The sequence below is a fragment of the Arachis hypogaea genome, chromosome 12, assembly GCF_003086295.3.
Source record: "Arachis hypogaea cultivar Tifrunner chromosome 12, arahy.Tifrunner.gnm2.J5K5, whole genome shotgun sequence".
Classification (NCBI taxonomy): Eukaryota; Viridiplantae; Streptophyta; class Magnoliopsida; order Fabales; family Fabaceae; genus Arachis; species Arachis hypogaea.
In genome coordinates, this window is record NC_092047.1 from 10,801,003 (window position 1) to 10,818,976 (window position 17,974).

The following is a 17,974-nucleotide window of genomic DNA, read 5'->3' on the forward strand; positions in this document are numbered from 1 at the left end:
GACATAAAACGGTGTCGTTTGATGTAAACTGGCGGGTTCCAGTTCGGTCCAACCAATCAGTTTTCAGCCGCTTCAGTAGTTCTCACACGGTTTTTGAAATGGTGGTTTTTTTAATAGACCAAATTGCAAAAGCTTTCAGTTCTTGGTCGAACCAATTTGACTGACCGATATGATCCGATTTTCAGAACCATGGTAATGAACTGCTGTCAACAAAGGAGTCTACTCAAATATAAAGGGCGTTTGGCAAAGCTTGCTTCTCATTTAGGCTTCGATAAATAGTTCGTAAAATTACATTTATGTCCTCTCAAATTATGCCATATTACACACTTATAACCTAACCTTTTCATGAGACTTAAAATTATAATTGGCATTTAACTAGATCTTGGAGTATTTTATTTATCCCCATTTGATTTGATAAATTATTTTTCATCACATTCATGACACCTATATTATTAGGAAAGTGAGTTTATGGCTTAAAAAATTATATTGTGACCTAACATAACCCCTTCGTTGAGTCATGTATGTTTTTTAAATTATCCAAAACTCGAAAAATTTAGAATGAACACAAAGATCTAAGTTGCACCCATTTTTATAGCTTTTAAACACATCCCGGATACTGTGCCTGGTATTTGGTTATGAGCATATCTCAGGTACACAATACTCAATTTGCGCATTTTTTTACTTATCCGATTGCAACTGAGATGTACCTTAACGTAATTTTAGACACTGTACCGGAAAAATGACATATTGTGCACATGGGTCAATACTCTGTAGATTACACAATTTTATAAATATTATATTTAAATTATTTGAATAAAAAAAATCTCCAATGATGAACATACACTTTTTCCCTATCACTTGTCTGTGCAACTAACAAATTCATAAAAGTGGTAGGAATTTCATCATGATTGGTGAGAAATCCTGAGCCATGTTATGTTGTCTGGGAAGTGGGAGAAAAAAATAAATTAAAAATTGAAGAGAATCATATCCACAAGTTCCACCAGTGAAGTCAATGGTGTTTTATTCCTAGTCTTTAGTCGTCTTCTTCTCTAGTTCTCTTATCTATAACATTACTCTAGTCTCAAACATCCTAGTACAAATCAGAATCAATATTCATCATTACAATGATGTCTAAAGACATTACTAGTTTTGATCCAAAACAAGCATCAGTGCCCATATCATACCCACTCAAGACATTGAAGGAGCTTGAGTCTCGCTCCTACTTAGACTCCTTTCCCTATCCTTTCAACAAAGCCTCTGTTCCCCTTATTCAAACTCCAACTTCTTCTTCTAACGTGGCAAAATTCTAGTGTGCCATGACATGGCTGGTGGGTATTTGGATGATAAGTATGTCCAAGGAGGGACCAATTCTGATGCCTACTCCTTGTGGCATTGGTATCTAATTGATTCCTTTGTCTACTTTTCTCATAATCTTGTCACTCTTCCTCCTGTTACTTATACTAACACTGTTCATCGCCACGCTGTTAAGGTATGCATACAAATTTTTATTTTTATATGGTTATTTAGGTGCATCTATCTGACGGTTTAAATTTTAAGATAAATAATTTTATAATATAATATTAGAATTTTTTATAATTAAAAAATTTAGAGTTCGATTTTTATTATTTTTAAGTACTATTTACATGTCCGTAAGTAACCATTTAAAAAAAAGATTTTCTAAAATAAAATAATTATAAAGTCATAAAATAAGAGGATTTAATTTTTATTAAATTTATAATAATTTATTATTTTAATTTAAAGGTAATTAGACTTTTTTTTTTACTAACTTTCTATTTTAGAAGGACTTGATCCGATCATTTAAATTTTTGAGATGAGTGGTTTCAAGAAGCTAATTAATTTTTATTATATATTTGACTCATTTGCTTAAACAAATTTCATTGTTTAGTTAATTAGTACTACTCAATTTGTTTACTTATGAGTTATGACATAATATTAGTGGCCACATTGCCCACATAACAATTAGCTTATAAGGTAAATTGGTTTTAGAATTTAGCTTGATTGATCAGAGATTAAGGGCTTGTTTGGATGAGTTTTTAAAAAAAGATTTTTTTTGAGTTATCTTTTTTTAAAAGATCTTATAGAGAAGTAAAAGTAATTTTATGTTTGGATATCTCATGTAAAAAGGTCTTTTTATCTATCAATTATGTTTGGGTATAACAATATAAAAGTACTTTTTTGTTTATTTATTACATGAAAAACATCTTTTTTTTAAAGAAAAAAGATCTTTTAAAAAAAGATGTAAATTACAGCTTCTCAAAAAAAATCTTTTTTTGATTTTACTAGTGCTTTTACTTTTATTACTAGAAATTTGCCAAATACGTTAAAAAATAAAAAAAAAATCTTTTTTCATTAAAAAAAGATTTTTTTTTAACAAAATAATGACGTCCAAACATGCACTAAATAGTGTAGTGTACGTGTGAATTCTTCAGAGACTTATAAGTTGGGCTTTGATGATTTTGATTATAACTAAAAATGCGTTGTAGGTTTTGGGAACTTTCCTTACCGAAGAGGAAGGAGGAAGGGATGTTTGTAATGAAATGCTTTCAACGAGTTAAACTTCAAAATGGTTTCTGAAATTGGCGTCGTGCACTAAAATCGTTCCTGAAATTTCAATTACACTAATTACGTCCCTGAAATTGAAAAAAGTGCATCATATTAGTCCTTGACCTATTTTCCATTAACGACGTGATGACATGGCATGATGACGTGGATTGTAAGTGACACATATCACTTTATGATTTGGCCACGTATAATGGTATGATGATGTGGTGACCAATGACACGTGGCATGCTGACATGGATAATTGTGCCATGTCACAATGTTATTTAGCCACGTGTTCGTTTGTGCCACGTGTCGCAACAGTATTCGTCCACGTGTCATCCATTATGTCATCGTTGCACCAAATTAGTCCTTCAATTTTCATTAAGTGACTCATTTTAGTCTTTGAAATTGAATGTCGTGCACCAAACTAGTCTCTTCACCAGTTTTTTCTCATTTTTTTTCTATAAATTCAAAATTCTCAATATTTTTTAATGCATTAATTTCAATTCTATTTTTTCACATGTTCTTCAAATAAAAGTGTTTTTATAAAATATTTTTTCTCTTGCGAATACCCTAACCGCCGACTTAGAGTTGACGTGAAGACTTTTCGAGCACCCTCACTACCATCTCCGACCTTTTTCAGCACTTTTATAAAATATTTTTTTTCTTGCGAATACCCCTAATAACCTCCGTCTTGGAGTTGACGTGAAGGCATTTCAAGCTTCCCTCATTACCATCTCCGACCTCTTTCGTCTAGACTGCAGAGGTCAAAGATGGTAGTGAGGGTGCTTGAAGGGCCTTCAATCTAACTCATTTACACATAACGAAAACGTGTATTTTATAAGAAAAAAAATGTTTATTTTAATTATTAATTTATTGTTAAAAACGCATATTTTTTTATTAAAAAAAATGTGTCTAATCAATTATATAATTATTTTTTTATAATAACATACTTATATATTACAAAATTTAACAATGTTAAATTATTAAAAAAAATTATATAATTAAAACTAAAAAGTAAAATCTTAAAAATTTTTATGAAAGCACTTATATTTAAACGATATATGAAAAAATAGAATTGAAATTAGTGTATCCAAGATATTAAAATTTTAAATTTAAAAAAAAGGAGAAAAAATTGGTGAAGGGATTAGTTTGGTACACGACATTCAATTTTAGGGACTAAAACGAGTCACTTAATGCAAAGTGATAGACTAATTTGGTGCATATACAACGATGACATAATGGATGACACATAGACGAATACTGTTGCAACACGTGGCACAAACGGACACGTGGTCAAATAACATTGTGACACGTGGCACAACCATTCACGTCAGCATGTCACGTGTCACTGGTCGCCACATCATCATACCATTACACGTGGCCAAATCATGAAGTGACATGTGTCACTTACAGTCCACGTCATTATACCATGTCATCACGTCGTTAATAAAAAATAGGTCAGGGACTAATATAGTGCATTTTTTTAATCTCAGGATACAATTGGTGCAATTGAAATCTCAGGAACGATTTTAGTGCATGACGCCAATCTCAGAGATGATTTTGAGTTTAACTCTACTTTCAACAAAGGAGTCTGCTCAAATCTATGCAGAGCGTTTGACAGAGCTTGCTGCTCATTTAGGCTTCGATGGATGGCTGGTAAAATTACATTTTTGTCCTCTCAAATTATGCCATATTATATACCTATGACTTAACTTTTTCAAGATATACTTGGCATTTAACCTTTTCAGTTTGGAGTAATTTATCCCTATCTAATTTGATAAGTTATTTTTCTTCTCATTCATGATACCTATTTTATTAGGAAAATGAGTTTAGGGCTTAAAAAACACTATATTGTGATGTTGTGTCAACATTTTTTTTAGGCTAATTTGTCAATGTGATACATTTTTTTTGAAGTACATTGTGATATTATTATTTTTAAATTATTTATTCATGTATCATTCTATTAATTATTTTATTTATTTTATGAATTATATACTAATTTTTATATTAAATTATTCATTTATTTACAAATAATTTAAAAATGATAGTATTTTCGTAATAAATACACAGAGTCCTTCATCATGCATATTTTTGCTAGGAAACTGAAACATAATTGTTTTTTGAAAACCTTTGACTGGAGTATAACATTTTTTGGTAATCGATTCAATAATTTATATAGTAGTATTCAAATTATTGCAGCTAAATATGGAGGTAGACTTGGACAGTGTTCAGATTCCTAATCTGAAAGAGTTTGTCAACCATTTAACATTAACCATGCATTCTTCGGAGCCTGGATCACTAGTAATTTGGTGAGTATTAATTTTAAGGTGAAAAGATCACCATTTCTATTTATTTTCTTTACATTGATTAATGATGCTGCCTAAAATTGATGCTCATACTTTAGTTTTCATATTCATGTAGGTACGACAGCTGATGGTAGCTTAAATTATCAGAATCAACTAAAGGGTTTTTTACTTAAATAAATTGTATGGGAAGCAAAATTACTTGATTCTCCTGAAACGGATTTTGCAACGTGATTACTCTCTTGGTATTATTATATAAATCGTCCTAGGCTGCATAGGGTTATATAAAACGTGAATCATCTCAGCCTAGGACGATTAATGCATGATCCGGTATGGGAAACAAAGAGTAAATCGTGGCAGGTCTCTAGGGTTAGAAGGAAAGTGTAAATCGTCCCATGCTGGTAGGTTTAACATGTTGCTGGGTTAAACCTCATTGGGCTGCCACGATTTACACATAAAGGAGACCCCTCTCACCCTGGCGCGATTAATGCTTGTTTCAGCAACACTCACTAAGTTGAAACGATTTATGCTCAAGTTAGTAACCCAAAGGTGGTAAGGACGATTTACGTAGGCATAAACTTTATAAATAAACGAGTTTAAAACAGATGAACCACACTTGACATTTGTTGAGCGGTTTTACCGGTCAGTCAGATCGTCGGATCAGACCGGCTCAGGATCTGGTTGTCCGATTATCCGTCGAACCCGTCGGTCCGGTCCGGTTCTACTAACAATGGTAAGAACAATAAATTTTTGGGACTTCTGCCATCAGAACCATCGCTCTATCATGAGCGAATTCCCTAATTTATTAAGAACCCTGATTTCTAACGTCTTATACTAAACTAAAAACAAACTAAATCACTAAACATGGTATCGCACAACGTCTTAATCAAAAATTATTTTAAGATGCATATTCAGCCTATACAATCATCCGACATACTATATGATCCAACATATTAACGTACTTAATATTCCCATGGCATCAACTCAACAATATTACAAAATTCGAAAACTTACCTCTTGATTAATAAATCCGGCAACATGCGCAATGCCGTTCAGGCGGTACATATCTCCTTGGTTGGCGGCCATTATCACCGCCGGACGGATTACTTCCTCCACCAGCCGGCCACCGGCGGCTCGCTCCCACCACCACCGGAGCCACTCAGACGCCTCTGCCCACTACCAGTTGCACCTCCGCCGTGGGCTGGGATCCACCCCAACCACTTCTCCCCCAAAGCTTCCTCTCCGATCAAAATGGTGGCTCCCAAACCTCCTCTCACCTTTACGCCGCAGCAACTTCACCTTGCACTACTAACACAACTCGTGCCAACCTCCTTAGGGTTACTAACTTGGCATAAATCGTCCCAGCCCAGTTTGGGTTATGAACTAATACGTAAATCGCGCCAGGTTGGAGAGGGTCTCAATAAGTCGCAAATCGTGGCAGCCCAATGAGTTTTAGCCCATGAACACGTGAAATCTACTAGTCTGGGACGATTTACACTTTTTTTCTAACCCTAGAGACCCTGGCACAATTTACGCTTACTTTGCCTTACCAGATCATGCATCAATCGTTCTAAGCTGAGATGATTTACGTTTTATATAACCCTATGCAGCCTAGGACGATTTATATAATAATACTAAGAGGGTAATCACATTGCAGAATCTGTTTCAGGGGAATCAAATAATTTTGCTTCCCATACAATTTATTTAAGTGAAAAACCCTAAACTAAATAAATACAATAAGCCTTTCTTTGATATATGTGTGGAATATTTGCCAATTATTCCTGGGAGGTAATGCTTATGCTCATACAATACATTATGATGTTTAAGTTGTTTTTTGGTATTTGCTCCCGTATGACGATAAATTTATACATACCGATATAATAAAAATATGGACAAATTAGAACACGCCATGTGGATTATATTTTTCACGTCAATAATTAATTTTTTTTAAATACATATCATATCAATACTTTACTAAATCACCTTTATACTTTAATAAAAAAAATAAATAAATTTTATTTAATTTTAATAAAAAGACTCAAATATTCTTTTCTTTTATATGGGACAAAAACAACCCTAATCCTTTTAATTTAATCAAAATTCAATAACTTTAGTTTTATAATTTTATATCTGAATCAATTTAAAAGTCAAAACCAAAATACATTTCATTATTCATATACACTACAAAATTACTTTATTTCTAATGAACCTTAATCCAATTTCTCCTACCCCATTCATACCCAAAAAGAAAACATATCTAAAAAATTGTTATCCATGTAAACTTTTAAGTAATGTTTGTTTTTAGAGATTGGGAAATTGAAACTCAGTATTTTGTTAGTTGGCCAAAGATGATAACTAAATTTTCAATCCCAAGACATAAAATTTCAGGACACGAGACAAAAATTTTTGAAGACGGAGATTGAAACTTTGATAACATTTCTTCTCAAAAACACTTTTATTTAACTTTTCAAATTCCAAATCTACCCGTCAATTTTCATATTTATCTTACACAGAACATAATATTGAGACATAACACTGTTCAATACATTTTCCACCAACGTAATACAGAGACTTAATTTAGTCTTTGTCTCTCAGCCTTTGTCTTCCAGTCTTATTCTCTCAATTTTAGTCCCCCTGCCAAACACAGCCTTCTCTCAATTTTAGTCCCCCTGCCAAACACAGCCTTATCGCTCTTGTCTTCATTCATGTTGTATTCACCAAGTTGTTGGATGTCGTCTTCAGGAACCAGAGCTATTTAATTTATTTTGAGTTTATTCTTTTAATTTTTGTTTCGTTTAACCTTCTAATGTCTTATGTTGCTGTGTATACTCGATCTCGGGATATCTTCTAAATTAGTTCCTGCGTATGCAAATCACCTATGGAATTGTAGGTAACAAAGTGGATGTTAAGCAAAGGTCAAGGTAGGACTATGGGAAGCTATTTCACATTATTGAATGCATTAGCAGAAGATGATCGAATCGATGAAGCTGAAGAGCTTTGCCTCGTAAATTCTTTGATAAAATGATATCTATCTACTACAAGAGAGGCATGTATGACAAGATGTTTGAGGTATTATTCTTATTTGTGATTTTATGTCTATATAAATAATTTGCACCTTTATAATCTGCTTACTAGTAATGAAATTCCTAAATTCTAGGATATTACTTGTTCAACCGGTGAAAATCAGTGAAATGTATTGAGGAGAAAATTTATCACAGACAAAAGAGAAATGATAATTACAAGAATAGAAGATAAATAAAATTCAAGAGTTAGAGGAAGTTGATGAATAATTCAACCAGGACGCCAATGCAAGAACCATGGAATCTAAACAAATATCAGATGATTCATTTGAGACTAAGAAACCAGTTTTGGATGTATAATAGTTGGGGAAAGATGATTTTGTTTAGAACATTTCTTTTAAGAGTTTAATACGATATTAAAGCAAAAATAATACAATAATTAACTGAAAACGTTAAATAAATAAATATAGAATAGGCTGGTCAAGCATACATAAAATTATCTTAGATTTCAACAAAACAGAGATCCACACCCCTACCAGAGAACTATTTTATGCTCTACTGTCTCCACTTTCCTCCTCTTCCACTCCTCCCTCTGCCACCTTTTTTCCCATGAGGACGCCTTCCTCCACCCCTGCCGTCTAATGCCTTGTTCTGATCAGATTTTATTTGCATCTCTTCTGGCAATGGAAGAATATGATCAACACACTTCCGAAAGCTGAAATCTTCACTAGTGTTGTCCTCCCTGATGAGGAAGAAGCACCTGCTCTTGTAGATCGGATGATTGCGGACTTGGAAGGCAGAGATCCCTACACCAATCTTCTTGTGGGACTCAACATGCCCTTTCTTAAGCAACTCCAACAGCACAAGATGTTCATACTGATACATAAAAGAAAGTCATTAATGATTCAGTAACATGTACACCTTCAGAACTCAGAATCTGGATACATTTCAAACACCAATTTAAACATTCAATAATTCAATAACTTCATGCAAATATGCAGTGAAACTCTGTTGCCAAAACTACCGCACTGAATATCAAATCAAGAATGCATGCATTGAAACAACTGGTTCTTCTAATGCATAGGTAAGGCTGCTCGGCCCTCCTAAATCTTTAATGTCTTAATAGAAAGATTCGAAAATCCAAGTGAAAATGAAAGAGTTCAGGAATGTCCACAAAGTATAAACATAAATTGGATATAATATAGGTAATCAATCAGTGAATGAAGGTATATAAAACACTTTGAAAGAAAGTTAACAGGCCTAGACAGAACCAAATTTGGGCCAAGTTCTTTCAATGCTCAGAGTGACATGTATAATATTTTTTAACCTCTGGACCCTTCCTTGAGAAAACTATAATCTGCAACAACCTGCGAAACTTTACCTAAGTTTTGCTCCAAATATTAGCAGAACTCAATCGATATCATTCACAGATTCAACTAATCATAAATAAAATGAATCGCGATATTCCATTTTGTTTTGGGTATACCTTGTTGATGTTGAGATGGTGAGGCCAAAGATGAAGGAAGTTGTAGAAGTAATTGAACATGTCAGAGGAAGACTGGAAGCTCTTGGGCCCCAACTTCACGGCTTCTTCTGATCCTTTGGGTTCGTCAATCTTCTCCAAGCGTTGTTCCTCTACGGACTTCTCCTCAGTCTCCACCTTCTGCTTCTTCGGAGCGACAACGTCGTCCTCCTTCGCTGCTTCTTCTTGTTGGGCATCCTCTCTGAGTCGCTTCTGGTTCGGGTCGGCGACGTTGTCGTCCTTCTCGAGCTCCATGTCGACAGCTGCGGCGCTGGGATCGACGGGTTCCGGTGAGGTGCCTTCTGCCATTTGCGTTACGGTTTTGAGAGAAAATTAAAACCCTAAATCGATTCAAAATTGTGACAGTGAGGACTCAAATGTGGTAACTGCAAGAGAGAGTGGGAAGCACCACTCCCATTTTATATTAGGCTCCGTCATGACTTGGTACTCCCTAGTCAGAACTTCAGAAGAGATGTAAAAAATAATATTAGTTAATTAAAAATTAAAAATTATTTCTCTAATATTGGTCAATTTCTTCATGGTATATTTTGATCTAACTTCTAACCGCCTTGTTTGATAGTTTAAAGTTAGGCCTTATTGTTTAAAATTTAAGATAAAAAATAATTTAAAAATTAATTAATTTTAATTAAAAAATTACGATTCTTATACTAATTATTTTAAATATCTGTATAACAGACAATTAATAGTGGATTTTCTTTTTATTATTTTAGCAGTAAAGTGTTCGTGGGGCGGTTTGAATTAGATTTTTTTTTTTTAAATTCCATCTGATTTATCCAATTTCAAACGGTTTGGATTGGATTGGATTTGCGGTTTTGTAAATTAAAAAAATTAAATACATATAACAACTCTCATTATCAAATTTTAAATAATCAACAATGATATAATAAGTGTCAACAATATCTTAAAAAGCTAACGATAACATAACAATAAAAATAAAATTATAGATTAGTTAAAATAAATAAATAAATCATATTTTGAATATAAAAGATTTATTAAATAATAATAATACATGGATAATATAAAAATATATAACAAATTGAACATGTTATAAGTATAATTATAAATATAATAATAAAATAATAATATTATAGCATATTATGCAGTTTGGATTGGATTGGATTGATTATGAAAAGTAGATCCGAAATCCGATCCGATCCAGTGGTTTGCAAAAAATAAAATCCAATCAAATTCGAATTAGTGCAGTTTTAATCGGTTTTCGGATTGGATTGGATTGGATAAGCGATTTAATTTGGATTGAATTTGAATACCTCTAATATATAGTAATAGTAGTGTTAGAAAATTTTTAATAAGATAAAATACATTTAACAATATTTTATCTTATTTTTAAAATTAAATTTTAATTTATTAGATAACTTGAATTTTGTTTTCTTATGTTATTTAAAATTAATTTAATATTATCTATTTGTATTAGATATAGATAAATATCATTCAAATATTATTTTAAAATGCTAAAAGATAGATTTATTTTGAACTGCTTATTAATTTAATATTTGAATTCCTTTCAGAATCCCCTATATATACAAGTATCATAGTCTTTGCATTCTTTCTCCGTTGTGATCTCAACTCAACTACAAACTTAACACTAGTCCTTTCCTTTCACTTCTCTTAGTCATATTTCTCCCTCATCACCAGTGATTCCTTTTTTGTTCTCCCTTGTTAGCAATTCAAAGGGTTCTGTTCCATTCCATTCAGCGATCGAATATAACAATGGCCGGTGGACTCATTGGAAAGGGCTCTGCCAATGGGAAGCAATATCCGGGAAAACTGACTTTCCGGGTTTTTGTGACGTGCATGGTTGCTGCATTTGGAGGACTAATTTTTGGATATGATCTTGGCATCTCGGGTGGAGTTACATCGATGGATCCTTTTCTGAAGAAATTTTTCCCAGACGTGTATGCAAAGGAGATGAACATGAAGCCATCTGACAATCAGTATTGCAGGTTTGACAGCCAGGTTTTGACACTCTTTACATCCTCCCTGTATTTGGCTGCTCTCGTGGCATCACTCTGTGCGTCTTCCATCACTCGAATCTTTGGAAGGCGTCTTACCATGTTGTCCGGCGGTATTCTGTTTCTCGCTGGTGCTGGTTTCAATGCCTTTGCTCAGAAAGTGTGGATGCTCATTGTTGGTCGCATGTTGCTTGGCTTCGGAATTGGATGTGCCAATCAGTCTGTTCCAATCTATGTGTCGGAGGTTGCTCCTTACAAATACAGAGGAGCCCTTAACATGATGTTCCAATTGGCCATCACCATTGGAATCTTTGTCGCCAACGTCCTCAACTATTTCTTTGCCAAGATGAAGAACGGTGAAGGCTGGCGCTACAGCTTGGGTTTCGCGGCTGTCCCCGCCGTCATGATCATCATCGGCGCAATCTTTCTCCCCGACTCGCCGAGCTCCTTGATCGAGCGTGGCAAAGATGAGAAAGCCAAGCAAGAGCTGATCAAGATTAGAGGAACCAGTGACGTGGACGAAGAGTTCAAGGACCTTGTTGAGGCGAGTGAATCGTCGATGGCAGTGAAACACCCATGGGCCACTCTCTTGAAGAGGCATTATAGGCCTCAGCTCGTGATGGCCATAGCCATTCCTTTCTTCCAGCAGCTCACCGGCATGAATGTGATTACTTTTTATGCTCCGGTTTTGTTCAGAACCATTGGTTTTGGCAGCAATGCTTCTCTTATGTCTTCCATGATCACCGGTGGCTTTAATGCGCTTGCTACCTTTGTTTCAATCTTCACCGTTGATAAAGTTGGAAGGCGCAAGCTCTTTCTTGAAGGCGGTGCTCAGATGTTTATCTGTCAGATTGTGATAACCGCCGCGATAGCAAGTAAATTTGGAGTGGATGGAAACCCAGGAATGTTGCCAATATGGTATGCGTTCTTTGTGGTGGGATTTATATGCATCTATGTGATGGGATTTGCATGGTCATGGGGTCCTCTTGGATGGTTGGTTCCTAGCGAGATATTTCCCCTTGAAGTAAGATCTGCAGCTCAGAGTATCAATGTGTCCGTTAATATGATTTTCACTTTTGCAATTGCTCAAGTATTCACCTCCATGCTCTGCCACATGAAATTTGGCCTCTTTATCTTCTTTGCTTGCTTTGTTTTGGTTATGAGCGGTTTTATCTATAAGTTTCTTCCAGAGACCAAAGGAGTTCCTATTGAAGAGATGTCTGTTGTATGGCAAAATCATTCTTATTGGAAGAAATTTGTCAAATCTGCAAGTGAAGAAGCTAATACTAAGGTGGATAACTCATGTTAATTAGATCCTCTAAGACAGTTTCAATTTTAGCTTAAGTTTGTCTATAGTTAGTTATCTAAACTTTTTTTTTTAATTAAATAGTAAATATAGTGACTTAGACTTTACATTTTTTAAGATTTCTTTTCTATTTTAATAAATAATTCACTTGTTATTAAGTTTTGGACAAATTTACATAAATAAAATGAGTAGACTCAAATTTACTTTATTATAACAATTGAAAATGCTTTACATATCTATGTATAATTCACTACATCCTATCGGATTATAAATGCGAATAATCATACATAATTCGCTGTATTTCTTCGTCGGATTATGAACAAACTAAATACTGGAATTCGCTATTGGCTATTTACGAGCATATGAGGTCAATACATAGAATGACAAATTCAGTGTCAAGAAAAAATAGCAAAAAAAGAAAAATATAAAAATGACAAATTTTTATGATTATTTTGTTTTTATTTTTTGTTAAATTTTTGGTGATATTGTACAATTTTATTATTATTATTATTATTATTATTATTATTATTATTATTATTATTATTAGTGATTCAATTAGATAGAACAAATTAAACAAAAAAAACTAACCATAAATAATAAATAATAATAATAGTGAATGAACCAGTGCGATGCACGGAAATAAATAATTTAGGCTTAATGATACAATAATTTATGATTACTTTCCATTTAAAGAAAGAATGATTCATCATAATAATATATGAATGCTCCTTTCTTAAACCAAATTTGCATTCATGAAGATACTTAGTCAAAATCTTAACAGAACTTTTTAAACAATATGTCATGTGTCACCAAAAAATCTTACAGGTTTGGGTGCTGTAAAACGAAAACTCACCAATATGCCTTTTATTCCTTACTGAATGTACTATTTCTATACTTGGTAGGAAGAAAAAATAGAATTTACACTAAAAAAGTCGAAATTGATAAGTGCTACATAACACTGACTCATTGTGCCTTTCCACCCTGAAGATGCACACATCATTTTCATTACCATGTTGCCTCATGCATATGGAAGGAAAAAAAAGTGCATGACCCTTGATGACATTAACAATTCATAAATAAATACATATATGTGAAATCAGTACATTTAGTTAATAACTTTTATTCAAATATCAAAACATATACATATAATCTGGTCAGACAAATTCGCGAATCCTCTATATGGTAATTAATTAGGGAAATTAGACCTTGTTAGTGACAAATGATGAACAACTGAGAGTCGTGAGTAAAATAATACTATAGCTAAAAAAGATACACAATGGTTAAATATTGGAGTAAGATTAGAGAAAATGTGAAAAAGATCATAATTCTGCAAGTTACATAGGGAAGGATTATATAGATTATAATTTGATTTCACTTTTAGTAATTAAGCATGCTTGTTGTTGCTGCTAGTTGGGGTAGTAGCAATGTTATTGTTATCTCACTTTGAAGAATCAGAAGCTATTGTTGATTTGTGGTGTAGAAGCAAAGTTGGAGGTTCCATTGCTCTTTAGCAATTTGAAGGAAGAAACTGGTGGTCTCTTCTTGCTAACTTAAGGCAAAGCTTCTTGATTATAGCTTGAACCCTACTGACATAACTAATATTAAATCAATATTATGATCTTAATTCATAAATAATCAAAACAGAAAACAAAAGAAAAAGATTAAATTTACATGAAACTTCCTCCACGGACCACAGAGATGGGGGCAAACAAAACAGATATGGAGAATAGCTGAAAGCAATTTATGTGCTGAATATTTGGCAACTTACCATATAGTCAATGCAATTACCCCTCAATTATTGAAGATATATTCAATCATCATACCTTAGCATCACTTGCTGCTGCAAACAGTTCTTCCTCAAACTGATCTACATCCATAGTTCAAATGTCTTTGTAAATTCGGGTGCTAACCAATCTCAACTGTTTTAGTCAATGAATAAAAAACTTATAAGAAGAAAATCTGAATCGAAAAATAATAATAAGAAAAAGCTGAAAATAGCAAAACGAAAAAATAATAGTGATGGCTTAGATTCTGCAATAACTTCCTGAAAGGAGGAAAAGAAAAACCAGAACCAAGAATTAAGCAAATATTTACTATATGTGTATCACAAATACTTTTCTCAGTATTCAACAATAATTGTGCAACACAAATTAGAACCACGAATAAAAACGTGTATATGGTTAATCATAAACAATCATATATGAAATAAATTAAACTGTTAGCTGAACCAATATTGACTATTTATAATAACCATTAAAAGGTAATCGTCATGATCATCATCATCATAATAATAATGATGGAAAACTAAAAAAAAAGGAATTGGCATAACAGTAAAAGAACAAAACAATATCTTTGAAAAGCTCACAACTAAGTTACCTGAGAAGGATTAATTTTAAAAGCACGAGTTCCTTTCTCTTCAGTAGCTGCTGCCACCTCGACTTCATTTAGCGACTTATCATGAATGCCTTCAATTTTACCTGCTGCTTTACTAATTGCAAATCCATCCCCATTTGTACCATATAAGAGAAAAGTCGATATGGAATTTGAATTTCACTGGTTAAATCAGAGAATGCACATTGCATAGTATTTCAAATATAATAACATTTTCAAATTTTCACATCCAAAGTTACATGCATCCACAACATCTATACCACAATCACATATTAAATAATACTAAAATTAAGAAAAAAAGAAAGGTACTTTTTGCACCCCCAAAATCACAAACAAATGCATCCTTCATGATAATAATTTCTAATAAGATTTAAACATGAAAATTCTAGAAGTATGCATATAATTCAAAGGCACATGCACACATCAAAGTCATACAGATATATCCATGTCAAAATGCAACCGTAATCACTATCCCTATTTTCCCCCTAATTCTGATTAATAAGAGAGATATACCTATCACTAAAAAGATGTAAAAGTTAATAAATATTACTCAAATTCATATTTAATATCATCAACTCTCAACACTACCTAAGAAAATAAGTTAACTTGTATGCATAAAAGGATCATCCTATATTCAAGGGGTCAAATTTGAGATATATGGTAACTGTCCAAAGACAACCTATGCAAGAAACCCTATCCTTTCCTCAGCAGATTCAAGATAAGCAAGGTGCTATATATGTTAATAAAACCAATTTGGTATACACTTCGAGCACACTATTAAGCTTGGTAGAAGCAATGATACAGATGACAGAAATTAAGAAATAAAATACCTTCCTTTCACCAAAACCTTCACTATTAAAGGAAAGAATTAGTCTACTAAATTTAAGATAAGTAACATTGTGAAGGCTTTGGTGAAAGGAAGGTATTTCATTCTTAATTTCTGTCATCTTTATCATTGCTTCTACCAAGCTTAATAGTGTGCTCGAAGTGTAGACCAAGTTGGTTTTATTAACATATATCGCACCTTGCTTATCTTAATAGTGTCTATCTTTTATCATTTTTAAAACTAAAAATTATTAAAGTTACCTCCTTAGCATCACTTGCTACAAATAGTTTTCCTTCATACTCAGCTACATCCATAGTTCAAATCTCTCCATAATCTCGAGAAGAAGAGTGATGGCTCAAAAGATTCCACACTAACTTCCTGAAAGGAGGAAAAGAAAAAAATTAGAACCAGCAATGATATAAAGTAGAGACACTTGTTCCTCAGAAAGTATAATTTCTAAATCTGTTCAGAGAGAAACACCTTGACCACCTTCTTTTAGAGAGGAACCGATGATGAACCTTATTTATATAATGATATCAATGAACATAATATTATTTATTTTTATTTTTTATAGACATGGCCAAATAGATTTAGATACTATGATATTGGAAGAACATATACCAACAAACCACAACAACAACATAAGCATTTCAATATAATTAGCTAATGCTTATAGTAAATTCTCAATAGTAGTATATGTATAAACATAGCAGAACAGAACAACCATGAGCAATATTAGAACAGAAAGACCACAATATTAACAATAGAGACAGAACAGAAAATATTCAATCAAATATTTCCTTGTCAAACACAAAAACTCGGAAATTAAAATAAATAAAACCGTAATATAAAAACTCCAAAATTAAAATCCAGAAACTACCCCAAGAAAATGCAAACCATTGAAAATCCGTTTACCCGTTCTCTATGTCAAACACAACGTAATGATCAGAGAAATTAAAGCATTATATTTACATTTTTCAGCGAGAGCTTGTTGGGCAATCCCTTTCAAAAGCCCAGAATACCCACAGCTGTTGCAGCTTCCACCATTGCCTCCGCCGTCGTACCTACCACCGCATCCGCCTCTTCCGTGGTTGTAATCTGTGGCCATATGACCCATCCCACCGCAGCTGCAGCAAGCACCATCGCCACTGCCTCCTCCTCCTCCGTATCCACCACCACGCGCAACAACTGCGACCACCAATGCCATAGCTCTTGAATGGCTCTCGCCTAAGCCCTTGAGTACACGCACCGTTTGAGGGGAGATCGTCGTCGTTGTCGGAGTCGACGTCTTTGCATCGCGATTAAAATGCACAATGTGCACGAAGGGATTATATAAAGGTGAGGGAATAATATAGGAAAGAATGATCCTGGAAAATTTTAAGTTTTGAAAATTTTGAAATGTAAAAATATAGGATGAAAATGGGGTGAATGAGGAAAATGGATAGGCCAATGCTACTGTGCTTAATGAAATTTTTTTCGTCACCACCGAGTTATCTGATCATTAATTGGTAATCCCATGAATAATCTTTTGGGCTTTTTGTCTGGTGTTCTGAAGAATATTTTTGGTCTATGATATTTGGATTTTGTATTGTAGGATTGGTTTAAATATTGTGTGATATGGACCTAAAGAATAATAATAACAACAACAAAAAAACAATAACAAAAATTACATCAGAAGCAAGTGCGTGATAGAATATGAACTATGAAGCCGAATTGGATTGGGTGGGATGGGTAATAATTATTTTTATTTTTATTTTTTAATTAATCTAACTTTATTTAAATAATTTATATTTATAGAAAATCTAAATGAATGTAATTTAAATTAACAATTTTATTTAATTTTGATAAACTAAGTTTTTAAATTAAAAAATAAGCATATTATTATTATTTTTAAATTAAAGATGTCCGAAAAATAAAAATATTCAAAAAAATAAAAAATAAAGAAAAAAAAAACACCTTCTATCCAAAAACAAAATAATAACAAAATAAAGTACATTCTGAACTATACAATTATTTTGGTGGAGAAAATATTTTTCAGATTTTTAATTTT

The 17,974-nt window shown here is 33.0% G+C and overlaps 2 protein-coding genes and 1 long non-coding RNA gene across 3 annotated transcripts; 2 read left to right on the forward strand and 1 right to left on the reverse strand.

The window, feature by feature from the left end:
* The first annotated feature begins 3,650 nt into the window (after window positions 1-3,650).
* Window positions 3,651-5,472, forward strand: LOC140177278 (uncharacterized). The gene is made up of 3 exons (XR_011869094.1): window positions 3,651-4,221; window positions 4,765-4,874; window positions 4,987-5,472. It is a non-coding gene; the product is annotated as an uncharacterized lncRNA (long non-coding RNA).
* A 2,184-nt stretch (window positions 5,473-7,656) lies between these two features.
* Window positions 7,657-12,918, forward strand: LOC112729134 (sugar carrier protein C-like). Its single transcript, XM_025779489.2, has 2 exons — window positions 7,657-7,937; window positions 11,113-12,918. The coding sequence occupies exon 2, from the start codon at window positions 11,160-11,162 to the stop codon at window positions 12,708-12,710; it is 1,551 nt and encodes a 516-aa protein (XP_025635274.1). The 5' UTR covers window positions 7,657-7,937; window positions 11,113-11,159; the 3' UTR covers window positions 12,711-12,918.
* LOC112726821 (protein EMBRYO DEFECTIVE 514) lies at window positions 8,328-9,903 on the reverse strand. The gene is made up of 2 exons (XM_025776345.3): window positions 9,375-9,903; window positions 8,328-8,764 (listed from the first exon to the last, which is right to left on the reverse strand). The coding sequence occupies exons 1-2, from the start codon at window positions 9,717-9,719 to the stop codon at window positions 8,444-8,446; spliced, it is 666 nt and encodes a 221-aa protein (XP_025632130.1). The 5' UTR covers window positions 9,720-9,903; the 3' UTR covers window positions 8,328-8,443.
* Window positions 12,919-17,974: the final 5,056 nt, after the last annotated feature.

Excerpts from the sequence above, each read along its gene's own strand:
- LOC112729134 (XM_025779489.2), top strand. The coding sequence starts at position 11,160 with ATGGCCGGTGGACTCATTGGAAAGGGCTCTGCCAATGGGAAGCAATAT.
- LOC112726821 (XM_025776345.3), bottom strand. The coding sequence starts at position 9,719 with ATGGCAGAAGGCACCTCACCGGAACCCGTCGATCCCAGCGCCGCAGCT. Across the intron at positions 8,765-9,374 it reads ACCATCTCAACATCAACAAG|TATGAACATCTTGTGCTGTT; the intron begins GTATACCCAAAA and ends TTTATGTATCAG.